At 44.4% G+C, this 13510-nt stretch overlaps 1 protein-coding gene across 3 annotated transcripts in view; it reads right to left on the reverse strand.

Annotated features, from left to right (window-relative positions):
- Window positions 1–1449: 1449 nt before the first annotated feature.
- The window catches only part of Rrn3 (RNA polymerase I transcription factor RRN3), a 35312-nt gene continuing 23251 nt past the window's right edge, over window positions 1450–13510 (reverse strand). The window contains exons 13-18 of one of the 3 annotated variants that reach the window (NM_001443612.1): window positions 11129–11259; window positions 9029–9213; window positions 6662–6770; window positions 5298–5450; window positions 4370–4457; window positions 1450–3050 (exon numbers count right to left, since the gene is read on the reverse strand). In NM_001443612.1, coding sequence (NP_001430541.1) covers window positions 2868–3050; window positions 4370–4457; window positions 5298–5450; window positions 6662–6770; window positions 9029–9213; window positions 11129–11259 — 849 coding nt within the window. In that variant the 3' untranslated portion in view covers window positions 1450–2867. Of the gene's footprint in view, window positions 3051–4369; window positions 4458–5297; window positions 5451–6661; window positions 6771–9028; window positions 9214–11128; window positions 11275–13510 lie in introns of all 3 variants that reach the window. The other 2 variants (NM_001135846.2, XR_015630715.1) reach the window with 2 other exon arrangements.

A 13510-nucleotide genomic window follows, 5' to 3' on the forward strand; every position in this document is an offset into this window, starting at 1 on the left:
GTTTGAAGTTCTTACTCCTGCTGATTTGGGCCAACGCATCATTATCTGGGCTTTAGTTTCATTCTATGGTTTGACAAGTTTTTAGGTCTTGTTGAAATCTCCCCTGAAGACAAGTTCCCCTTCAGGCTGGTGCCCTTTCCTTCTTCCAGCATGAGATTCCTGGAGAAATTCGCATTTCTTCCAGATCTATTGTTTGGAGCTGGAAAGTTGGCTCAGCGGTTAAGAGCACTGACTGCTCTTCCTGAGGTCCTGAATTCAATTCCCAGCAACCATATGGTGGCTCACAACCATCTGTAATGGGATCTGATGCCCTCTTCTGGTGTGACTGAAGACAGCTACAGTGTACTCATATAAATAAATCTTTTTTTTTTTTAAACACCTGGTACCACATTAAGTTTCTTTAAAAAAAACAAAAACAAAAACCTATTGTTTCAGAAGTTTGATTCTGGAGAGGAGTCTCATTTTACAGTTGCCATGGGCTTCTTCCTCCTGGCTTGTACAGCCCGCTTCCTTATAGCACCCAGGACCATCTGCCCAGAGCGGTACTTCCCCTGGTTGGCTGGGCCCTTCCACATCAACCATTAGTCAGGAAAATGCTCTACAGACTTGCCCACAGGCCCATCTAACAGGTACAGACCTGTCTGATAAAGGGACTTTCTCAGTTGAGGTTCTTCTTCCCAGAAGATTTTACCTTGTATAAATTCTTGTCAATCCTAAGCTTGTGAAGAAAACAAACAACAAATGGGAGGTGGGGGTGGGCACATGCTTGGGAGGCAGAGGCAGGTGGATCTGAGTTTGAGGACTGGGCTACAGGACAGCAGAGGTATAGAGAAAAACCTTGTCTCAGAAAAGAGACACAGAGAGAGAACAAGCATTGGTAGAAACTTAGTAAACAGTGGAAGAATCCCAAGGACTGAGTGCTGCCTATAGCCTGTTTACTATACTAAAGCCAGACATGAAGGCATAAGGGAGCTGAGGAACCACACAATAAGTTCAGGACCCAGGCTGCAATAGCCTGAAATAAGATGCAGAGTCCTCCAGTCATGGACTAGCAGCACGCAGCTATAAACCACAGAGCGCTTGCAAACTTCTCCCCTCGAGATGGCAGAGACTTGTCTGGGTACATGTTATGTGTTAAGACCCTGGTTTCCATCCTCAGTACAAAAAAGAAAATTCTCTTTGTTTTCCAAGGAGACCTTACTAATTTCTTCCAAAAATGTTTTAGCTTTTAAAAACATCACAATATGTCTGATGTTAACTTAAAAATGTTCCTGCTTCAGCCTCCAAGTGCTGAAATTAGAGAAAGTGTATAACCATGGCTAGATAGGATGCAATTTCTCTCAAGCGTACAGATTTGTTTAAAGCACAGGAAACATCTTAACCAATGCCCATTTGTTGCTAACCATCTCACTCCCTTTAGGAGCAGGAGGGTAAGAACCAACACAGGAGTCATGGAGGCATGGCTGAGTCTTTTTATTAAAGCCTGCATTGGCTGTGAACAGGGAGGCCTCAGGTGAGCTAGGCTGTTCTTTCATTTTCACAATAGATTTTTCCCCTCAAACTCCTTTATACTCCAAGAGGCTTATTTGTCAACATACCTTCTACATTCTAGCTACTGTCCAAACCTGACATCCCGTCAGAATCTACAGATGCAATTTCATTGCATTTTCTGTCAGCAGTTAAGTAAGAACCTTGAACCAGGCAGTGGTGGTGCAAATTCCCTGCACTCCAGAGTTGGAGGCAACTAGATCTCTGAGTTCAAGGCCAGCCTGAGCTACATAGTGATTTCCAGGATAGCCAGGACTACACTGTAAAAGAAAGACATATAGAATCTTGAGGTTTCCTAGTGACTTGCCACCAAAGCTGGCCTGGGACTCAGGGATTTGCCTGCCTCTTATAAAAGCTTTTTAAAGCAATAAAGTTTTCCTGATTCAAAAAGGTATTCATAGGCAGACTAAAATCCAGGGCTCTGCATCAGTCTCATTACACAGGAGTATATAAACCTTGAGAAGAATTCCATTAAAAAATATTGTGACCAAGAAAATATCACTTCCCTTTAAATAAATATAAGTGGCAAAAAATTAAATATACTTAAAGGGATATTTTCACAAATACACAAGTTTACATGTAAGGATACAAGGGAAGGCAACTTCCACAGTCCTCAAACACACCTGCTACAGAGCAAGGCTGGCTGTTTAGTATAAGACAGCTCTTCTGGCTTGAGTCCATGTTGTGCAAACTGTGGAATGAATGTTGACAGACACCCAGGTCCGCTTCAGTCAGCCTGAACCATGGCTGCTGCAGCTGTGCTGACGTGGAATCCTGAATAAGTGCCTTTTTGTGATTCTCTGAATGCTCTCTGCCCACCTGGCTTCTCTGCAGTCCTTTGTGTCCCCTTGGTAAAGTTCAGCCCCACCTCTGGCTGGCCTCTCCCCATGCACCCTACAACACAAATAGACTTCTAGTCAAAAGGAAACCATCATGCCACTGTAAGCAGGACACAGTTAAAAGTATTCACAGGCAGTGCTGATCCTGGAGGATATGTCCCCAAAACAAGACCAACAAAGTCATGTGATTGTGGGTCTAACAAAAAGGAACCTGTCAGAAGGCCACCTGCCAGGTGAGGCTGATGTAGCATGGAGCCAGCAATTAGAAGGCTGTAGGCACAGATTGCTCTGTTCACTGTGAAATATTGCACATGACACTCAATCTTTCCTTATGTCCACAGGGAGCAAACTGCAAACACACACAACCTGGGGCCCTTCAGATGCTGGCTGAAGTCCAACATGGAGGCTGGACACGAGGCATAGACTAGTTCAATGCGGGATCAGTGGTGGGGCACAGTGCCCTGGGGAGAACAGCGTAGCTCAATCACAGATCCTTGAGAGGAGCGAAGATTGGTCTGGCATAAACAGCACAGGAGGGGAGCCCACACTACTGGAAGGACTTCGAAAGTGGGTGTCAAAGGAGTTCGGGGTAAGGCCAGCCACTGTGTCACTCTGGGGCACTTCGCCTTTCAAAAAGTCATCGTCTTCATCCTCCACTAGCTCCTGTAGAGAGAACAGATATGAGAATATCACAGTGTTGGTCTGAAAAGTTTTCATGGGATGGCAACCTGAGTTTGTACCAACATGTGAAAGGATGAACCAAACCCCCAAGATATAAGTCTGTGTACTCCTGAGGATCCCAAAACAAGAGCAGCCTCTACAGTAAGCATTTGCGGCATTTGTACTTGGTGGCTCACAGTGAAACTCTGCTAGGATCACTTTCTGTTTGTGGAGCCAGCAAAGTCCTACCCAACAAGAACTCAGATCTCAACCTGTGACCACTGGAGGTTGAACAGCCCTTTCCAGGGATCTTCCATAGGGTTTGTTTTTAGACCGGGTCTCACTCTGCAGCCCCAGCAAGCCTCCAGCACCTGTCTCCCTGTGCTGGGATTACACACAGCCACACAGCTGTTTTCAGCTGTTCTCCTTCTCAACTCCTTCCTTGAGTACCCCAAGACAGGGCCCCACTGTGCAGCAGACTGGCCTCAAAACTCCTGATCCTCCCAAGTGCTTAAGATGGCAGGCATGAGCCAGCACACCCAGCTTTGGGGCTGGGATGGAACTCAGGGCCTCATTTATGCTAATCAAGTACTCCACCACTAAACCACATTGAAGCTGAAAGCAAGCTCATTTCCATCCAATTCTACCTCCCAAAGTCATTATAGAAAGTACCTGATTATTTAAAAGAAAATAAAGCTGGGTGGTGCTGAGTACCTTTAATCCCAGTGCTTGGGAGGCACAGGCAGTTGGGTATCCGAGTGCAAGGCCAACCTGGTCTACAGTTCCGGGACAACCAGAGCTACAAAGAAAAACTTTGTTCCCCCCAAAAAACAAATACTCAAACTAATTATTAAAAATAAAATAAAAGCCAGGTACACGCATACTTGGAACCTTGGCCTTAAGGAGTCAGACAGGTGGTTGCCTGGATTCACTGGCTAGGCTGACGCAGGGAAACTCAGTCAGGCATAGACTGATGAAAGATCCTGTCTGAGAAAATAAGCTGACTACTTCCTAAGACCAACACCCAGGCGTCTGGTGGTCTCCATACAAATGTATGCAACTGATCTCACACACATACACACAAACACATACAGAAAAGAAGAGTGGTCTCGTATGATGGTGCATAGCACTGAGTGAGGATAGAGGGAAGGCCTGGGGCCGCATGAAACCACTGTGATAGAAATAAATGAGACAGAACTCCACACATCCTCTCTATCACTAAAAACACAACCTGGGCTTTGACTCAAGCGGCAAGCACCATACGCACTGTGGCCTGAGACTGAAGGAGACTCTTAGCAGTGCCCCTTCCGCTCCAGCCTTACCTTTCTAGTGGGTTTCCTAAGCTCCTGCAGCTCTTCATCACTCATGTCTTCCCAAGCCTGATAGACAGGATCGATGAACTTCTTTGACCTGCCAAGGATGGCATTTCAAAGTCAATGTGTAGCCCAAAATTCCAACACCCTGGTTCTCTTCTCAGACACACATCAAAGCAGGAAGTAAAGGCTACAGTTGACAAGGAAAGTGTGGTGAATCCTGAGGCTGCATCATTAGGACCCCCATTATGCAGGTGAGTGATTATATCTTGTCTTTCAGATTTCAAGAGAAACTGTTTCTGGTCCACTCAGTGATGAACAAATTATCACATGTACAGACTGATATTGTGGAACTCCTACGGGAACCTGTTAACACTTAGGGACCATGAGAAGTGGCCTACAAACTGTCAAGGGCTAGAGAGATGCCTCAGTCATTAAAAGCACTTGGTATAGTACACATACATGCAGGCAAAACACTAACAAAACAAAAATGTGAGAAAAGAAAAAAAAAAGGAAAGGAACTGCAGTTAGCAAAAACATACAAACATCAAGAATGACTAGGTGTTTCCCCAAAACTATCTAGATAAATCACAAGCACTGGGATAGGTCTCAGTCTCTAAAGGAAAGATAATGTTGACAGAAACCTAGAAGGCCAAAAGCTCTCCGTACCCGCTCTGTCCTAGAAACCTGGATTCACTCACCCCTCCTCCCCCAGACTAATCCATTTAAACAAAGCAGTTTAAAAAGAAAAAGTCAAAAGGCCTTAGTACCCTCCCACCCCACCCACCTCAGAAAAGCATGAGCACAGTACGGTGTGCTTGTGAAGCCGTCTGGGGCCATTGGCAGCCACACTGCACCGTCACCCAAATGAACAGCAAGCCCACCGAGTACAGAGCAACTCTCAATCCCAGCCGTGGGAAGAGGAAGGAGAACCTACCTCTTAAGCATACAAGGGTCAAAGGGAAAGAAAGTGTCCAATGGGTTGGTGCAGGTCTGCACAGAGTCTCCACCAGCTGTACTTCGAATAACAGGGAGCATCTGGCGATTGTTCCTCTCCATGATGGTGTAGCAGAACACAAGCTGGTATTTACTGTGGGACACATAACAAAGCAGATGAAGCATCACCACGGTGGGCTCAGGCCTGGGGGCCATGATGTAGAGATCACGGCTGAAATGCAGATACTGCTGGATATGAGGGCAACAAGAACAGGACCACTTAGGATGCTCAGGCACGAAGGTGCTGCACAGAGCTACACGAGGGCAAAACACTCGTGTATATTTGGGGGAAGGGAAGTCAGGTACAACCAGGCATGGTGGCACACAACTTTATTCCAGTAGAGGCAGGGGAGTCTCTGTGAGCTTGAGGTCTACATGGTAAGTTAAAGGACGGCCAGACCTACACAGTGAGACCTCATCTCAAAATAACAACAAAACACACAGACATAAATAAACGAGCAACAACAACAACAAGAAGCCAGGTACAGCGCATACTTTTAACTTCAGCCTAAGGTTGGGCTCACTGGCTGGCATTGCTGCTCTTAAGCAAAAACTCACTTAAAAATTTTTCATGAAATTCAAGTCAGCATCAATGAAAATCAAAAAGGGCAGCACCAGACAACCCAAAGATGCACTGACCCCATGGTTACATGCCGGAGAGTGACGGCAGGGGAGAGCTCAGCCTTTGTGTTCCCCCACTGCATTTCTATAGGAGAGAAAACGTGTGTATACACACAGTGAAATCTACGACCCATGCCATGCTGTGCCCGAGTCTGAGCGAGCGCAGAGCCCTGTGCTCAGAACCTAGCTGGGATGAGGACATGCCATGCCCTTTCCAGAACACCTCAGACTTGTTACCGCTTCATTTGGAATTTGTGTTTTTGTTGTTCATTCAGAAACTTTACCACTGTCGAGTGCTTCCTGGGAGCCATACTCAGTTATCCTAACCTTCAACTATCAAGGTCTCCTCCAGTTTGTTCTGTTACTAATGCGTGTCTCCCTGAAACTGAGGATCTATAGCTTACTTATACCTGGCAGTGCACTAGCTCACCTGTTTAGTATTAGTTCGTCCATTAAGTATTAGAGTGCTTAGGCTGCTCTGGATAAAAGCAAGACTCCAGTGTCACTAAAGAGTAAAATACCAGGCTGCAGTACTCTTGCAAGAACAGCATTACTGGTTTCTTCCTATGTGTTGCTCTTGAAAACGTACTGAAATTCACTCTCAGTGCCAGAGCGAATGGTACCCAGCACCAAGCTCCACCCCTTGACTTTAAACGTCCATAAAGGAAAATGCAAACAACTCACTTTGTTATGGCAGCAAAGAAATTAACCACACGTGGCAGGCAGATCTTCAGTGGGTTCAGCTGGCTCAGCACAATGCGTTCAAAATTTAGACTCTGAAGATACCGTAGACCTTTGATTAAAAGAGGGGAGGGGTTAAGATACCTTTAAAAGCACAAATTATTACATATATTAAAAAAACAATTTAAGGGCTCTGTGGAAGGGCACATGCTTAGGATGGGCTTATGCCCCAGTACACCACACCCCAAAATAAAGATACTATCAACAAGTTACTGGCAGAGATACAGGAATAAAGTTCAAGCCAACTGCTGGCATCCAGTACAACTTTTCTGAAGAAACAAGTTCCTACTGGGTAAAGGAGCTTAAAGCAGACTGAGTGCACACAGGAGAGAGGCCACAGAAGTTCAACTAACAGGCACCAAGAGACTGTCCAGCTCGTGTGTCTTCTTAGTAGTGCAGCCCAGCACCATTTGAAGGTTGATTATTACCGACTTTATTTCCTCCCGCTCCCCCAGTCGCCCTAACTTAAACCTTTCACTCAGAGCTAATCAATTCCCTCCTACAGAGGAACCCTAGCCCAGGCTGAGGTAGAAGGATAATTGAAGCCAATCTGAGCTCCATAGTGAAATCGCCTCAAAAAGTATTTTTAAATAAAATGCAGATACATCTATTATCTCCAACCAAGTGACCAATTCACGTCTATTTTCTTAATTACCAATTAAGTTAGTAATTAAAATTACCAACTTAAAATTACACAGAGAATGGAGAGATTGCCCAGTAGTTATGAGCACTTAATTGCTCTTGTAGAAGACCAAGACTGAATTCCAACCTCAGTACTATCTGTGGCTTCAATTCCAGGGATCTGATCCCCTCCATGGGCACCAGGCACGCACATGATGCACAGACATACATGCAAGCAAAACATCCATACACATAAAATAAAGTTAATAAACCTAATATAGATAAATAAAGTATATTATAAATAATATATATGTATATATATTTATATGTGTGTGAATATATTTAAAAAATCACAAAAACAAAGCCAGGTATGGCACACAACTATAATCTCAGCCCTTGGGAGGCTTAGGCAAGGTAGCACACACATAAATACACAATCACAGACACAAATAGACATAGTCTCTCTCTCTCTGTCTCTCTCTGTCTCTCTCTCTCTCTCACACACACACACACACACACACACACACACACACACACACACACAAGAGCCTACATGCATGAGTCCATGTGCATGCACACACAGGTACACCCCTAACCCATACATGGCCCTGGGACTTCAGAAAACTACAGCCATGTGATAAAGCCTAGGACAATGGTTCTCAACCTGTGGGTCATGACCCTGTAGAGGGTTTGAATGAACCTTCCACAAGAGCCACCCTAAGACTGTCAGAAAACACAGATATTTAAAGTTCATAACTAGCAAAATTACAGTTATGAAGTAATAATGAAAGTATTTCGTGGCTGAGGGTCATAGCTTTAAGATTAAGAACCACTGGCCTAGGAGGAATGTTGTTCTGAGGCAAAGCAAGGCTACAGGAAGTGCAACAGGAAGAACTCAAATGAGGGAGTCAAAGATGCTTGCTCTAGCTCCGAGGGCAGCACTCTCTAGCAGCCAGCCAAACAACCCATAAACGGCAGTGGGAAAAATGAAAATTGTTTATTCTTAAAGTGAGCCTAGAACGCTGTTCCAGGTCCACGACATCACATCACAGATACTCTTGTGGTAACACCCCACCCCACCCCCACCCCTTGCCTCCAAGTCCCTCACACATTTAAAAATAATCATGAATGCTATCAACAGAACGATCCACAGAGAACAATGCCTTGGGGGACTGTGAGAGGCTCCAGGTAAAAAGGCAGAGGGCCTTTTACTTCAGGGAGATTTTGTTCCCTGAATTGCTTGGAGATAATTCTGTGCAGCCTGTGACAAACATTTACATTCAATTTGTAAGATATCATCTGGTCGGTGTACCATGAATCTGGATATGGCTTTATGCCTTGCTTTTGTTTCCCAGATATGCACACACTATGGTACGTGCCAAGCAATTGTATTTAGATTGGTTTGTCTTGAGAAAGTTCTGGAAAAGGGCTGTCTGTTAATGTTTAGCAAGCACTTATTAGCATTTATTTACATGTTTTCTTGGTCATGTGATCCAAGCAACCCTCCTAAGTTCACTGATCTCTGTGCTACATTCCAGTATAAATAAAAGTACACTGAAACTGAAGTAAGGTTGTCTCCTTTAGACTATACTCCACCCATTCTTTCAGGTCCTGAGATCCCAGGCCTGGAAGACAACACTCCAAGGTGTAAATACAACAAGAAAGCCCAGCCCGAGCCACACAGCTGACCTTCCTTCAGGTTGCCACTCAAAAGTTGCTTGTGTCTAAAAACAACAGTGTAGAACACAGCTTGGCAGGCTGAATAAAATGGTCCATGGAGTGCAACATCACAAAAAGCCTTTGTTCCCGAATCCTGGCTATTAAGGTACAGGTGCAGCCAGTTAACCAAAAGATCCAGGCATGACTTCACAGTGCTAGAAAGAGAAAAAAGGGTTACTGATTTGATCAGAAAGCTAGAGGCAGAAACACACACGTCTTTCAGTACCCACTATAAGAAGGCTCAAGTACTACCTATGGGCTGACATGTAGCTTACTGGTAGGCAATTACTTAACATGCATGAGGTCTCGGGGTCCATCCCCATCACAAAAAAGAAATAAATCAATAAAATAATAATAAAGAAAACAAAACAAAAACAGAATCAAAAGGAAAAGGATGGTTGTAGGAAGCTGCCTTCCAATTTTTTGTTGTGGTTTTTCATTCGTTTTGAGACAGGGTTTCTCTGTGTAGCCCTGGCTGTCCTGGAACTCACTCTGTTGACCAGGCTGACCTTGACCTCAGAGTTCCACCTGCCTTTGCCTCCCAAGTGCTGGGATTGAAGGATTCCTTCCAATTTTAAACTGAGGCCAAATTTTAGCAAGTGTCTCCAACCCAGCTCAGGCTTCCTGGATCGGTTCCAACCCAATGGGCATGTGTGTGGCTAAGAATCACAACTTCTTCTGGCCTGGACTCAAAAACTGGAATCACAGACTTTCAGTTGACTGGGGGATGGGTTAACAGCATCTCTGCTGAAAGATAGTTTCTGGAGCCCCCTGAAGAAACTGGCCTCCATGCCACACCTAATTACCTTAAAAAGGGTTTTCCTCAGGTCAAACAGACACATGTGACTCGGAAAGCAAGTGAAAAATGACAAACCTACAAAAAGAATCAAAACAATCTGCACCACCATGTTCTCCATGAACACGACAGACAGGCTTTCAGGGACAACTCATGAACACACACTTTCTAAAGCCTCATGTACGTCTTCTTATCCAAAATGTAGGGCTCCCCTTCTCAAGCTGCTTCTTAGAAATAAAGACATCTGGCATTGTAGTGAACAAATTTCCCCCTTGCTTTACAAAGACAGACTAAAAAATAAGGCCTATTTCTTTGACTTAAGAAAATACTATTAAATGAGGAAAAAGAATACCCTTGGCTGGGAAGGGAGAGGCAAAGATTAAAACAGAGACTGAAGGAACACCCATTCAGAGCCTGCCCCACATGTGGCCCACACATATACAGCCACCCAATTAGAGAAGATGGACAAAGCAAAGAAGTGCAGGCCTACAGGAACCGGATGTAGATCGCTCCTGAGAGACACAGCCAGAATACAGCAAATACAGAGGCGAATGCCAGCAGCAAACCACTGAGCTGAGAATAGGTCCCCCGTTGAAGGAATCAGAGAAAGAACTGGAAGAGCTTGAAGGGGCTCGCGACCCCAAAAGTACAACAATGTCAAGCAACCCGAGCTTCCAGGGACTAAGCCACTACCTAAAGACTATACATGGACTGACCCTGGACTCTGACCCCATAGGTAGCAATGAATATCCTAGTAAGAGCACCAGTGGAAGGGGAAGCCCTGGGTCCTGCTAAGACTGAACCCCCAGTGAACTAGACTATGGGGGGAGGGCGGCAATGGGGGGAGGGTTGGGAGGGGAACACCCATAAGGAAGGGGAGGGGGGAGGGGGATTTTGCCCGGAAACCGGGAAAGGGAATAACACTTGAAATGTATATAAGAAATACTCAAGTTAATAAAAAAATAAAAAATAAAAAAAAATTAAAAAAAACAAAAAAAAAAAAAAACAAAAAAAAAAAAAAAAGAAAGAAAATACTATAATCTTCCTAGAGCAAACGTTAAGAGGAGTTTTAGAGAGAGATGAAGAGATAGCTCAAAGGTTAATGGCACCACTGCTCTTCCAAAGGTTCAGAGTTCAATTCCCAGAAACCAAGGGATCTGATGCCCTCTTCTGTTGTATCTGGAGAGAGCAACGGTATACTCCCGTAAAATAAATAAATAAATAAATCTTAAAACAACAACAAACAAAGGCATTTAGAAAGTTAGGTCACTTACATAAGAGGAATAAATTTAGCTCTTGCCAAAAAGCTTCCAATGTAATTTGCAGCAGCTTGCCTGATGATGACAGGGTTATTTGGATCCTGCAACTTTTTCCAGAGATGTTCCAAAAATGCTTCTGCAAACCCCTGTAACAAGAGAGACTGCTGGCTTGATCTTTCTAATTGAAGATATTCTGGCTCTTAGCACCCTGAAGGCGTCACCTAACACTGCTAAACTCAAAAGAGCAGTCATGGTTCTTATTTAAAAGCAAAACCCAGCAGAGTCCGCTCTCTGCCACCCCGTGGCTGTGTTAGTTACTAACACTAGAAACACCAGGACTCAGCTGCTGGGCTGGGACTCAAGTTGTGTTCTTCTCAACCTCTACTACAGCCTCCGTCCCCAGCCTCACCCCCAGCCTCACCCCCAGCCTCGCCCCCGACCCTAGCAGGATACCTGCAGGGCTCTTCTTCCTCCACTTACTCCAGATGCAGCTCTGCTTCTCCCTGTGGACCCCTCAGCACACCACCCCCGTCTAGCCCATCCTTAGTCCTTCACATTAGTCCTCATACCTAGAAACACTTTCTATCCCAAAGGTCCCCAAGAGCTCTGGACAGGGACTCAACACTGTCCTCCATTAAGATCTCTCCATTCTCACCCTCTAACTCTTAGTCCAGACCCAGGCCCACCCCTAAACATGTCATCCCTGTCTCTCTTCAATTCTGTGGCATGATGTGACCTACGTCCAGGATCCCCTGTGGACCCTCACTCAGCCTTCTCACAGCCCATCTCTCGATTCCTTTCTCTGTACTCCACACGTACCTCCACAGGCACTCACTATCAGACAATCCATCACCTCCAGAAGATCCGGAGAGGACAGCAGAGACCAAGGAGCAGAACACCCAGACAGCAGTGCAAGAGCAACCTTTAACACCCAAAACAACCTGCCTCCAGCAGAACCCAGTGACCCTGCTGTAGCAGGCCCTGGGGAAGGCAGTACACAAGGGCCTTAAAATAGCAAGTGTGCATGTGTTCAAGGACCTTAATGAACAGATTCCTTAAGGAAGACTTGAACACACAAATAGTGGAATGAAATAATAACCACAGTTCAAGACATGAAAGTTACAAAAGAAGCTGAGTAGTGGAGGCATATGCCTTTAATTCCAAAAGAAAAAAATCTTGGGGTAAATCTAACCAAGCAAGGGGAAAACTCATATAATAAAAACTTTTAAGACACTGAAGAAAATACTAGAAGACGGAACAATCTCCCATGCTCACAGATCAGAAGGATGAATTTAGTAAAAACAGCACTTCTACAAAAAGCAGTTTAGCGATCCGATACAACTCTCCACAGAGCCTACAAGGGAACGTCCAGCTTCACACGGAAACACACACACACGAAGATGGTTAACACGAACCTGAACAATAAAAGAACTACAAGAGGCACCCTATCCCCAATCTCAGGGGACCACCAAGCTATGCTAATAAAAATTGCATGGCATTGGCAACAAATATTTATCAATGAAATCAAATCAAAGACCTAGACATTAGTCCACACACCTATGGACAGCTGATTTTTGACAAAAAAAAAAGCTAGAAATATATACTAGAAAAAAGAGCATCTTCAACAAATTATGCTAGTAAATTCAAACTGGATGGCTACATGTAGAAGAATTTAAATAGATCCCAATTAGTCCCCCTGCACAAAACTCAACTATACCTGAATACAAGAGAAGAGAAAGTGGGGGATAGCCTTGAACTCATTGGCACAGGAGAAGACTTGCTGAGACAGAAACTGATAGCACAGGCACTAAAAACAGTAAGTGGGGCCTCATGGAATTAAAAACCTCATGTGCAGCAAAGGACACTGTCGTTCAGACAACATGTAAAACTACAGAATGGGAAAAGAACTTACACCAATTACACATCTGAAAAAGTTAATATCTAAAATACATAAAGAACTTAAAAACAAAAATAAAAACAAAAACCGAAACCTGGACATCAAGAAAACAACCCAGTTTAAAAATGGAGCACATAATTAAACAGAGTTCTCAAAAGATGTGACACAAATGGCTGAGAAGCACTTAGAGAAACATTCAGGGATCCTTAGTCATCAAGGAAATGCAAGTCAAAACTACTCTGAGATTTCATTCCACACTAGTCAGAATGGCTGAAATTAGTAAGACAAAGGACAGCTCATACTGGCAAGGGTGCAGGCACCTCAGGAAAACACTCATCCACGGCCGAAGGAGTACAAATTTTACAGCCGGTATGGAAAAGAGTGTGGTAGTTCCTCAGAAAGCTGGAAATAGATCTACCTCACTCTTGGGCATCTACCCAAGGACTCTATCCTACTACAGAGACACTCTGATCATCCATGTTCACTGCCACTCTGTTCAT

The sequence above is a fragment of the Rattus norvegicus genome, chromosome 10 (assembly GCF_021556685.1).
Source record: "Rattus norvegicus strain SHRSP/BbbUtx chromosome 10, alternate assembly SHRSP_T2T, whole genome shotgun sequence".
Taxonomy (NCBI): domain Eukaryota; kingdom Metazoa; phylum Chordata; class Mammalia; order Rodentia; family Muridae; genus Rattus; species Rattus norvegicus.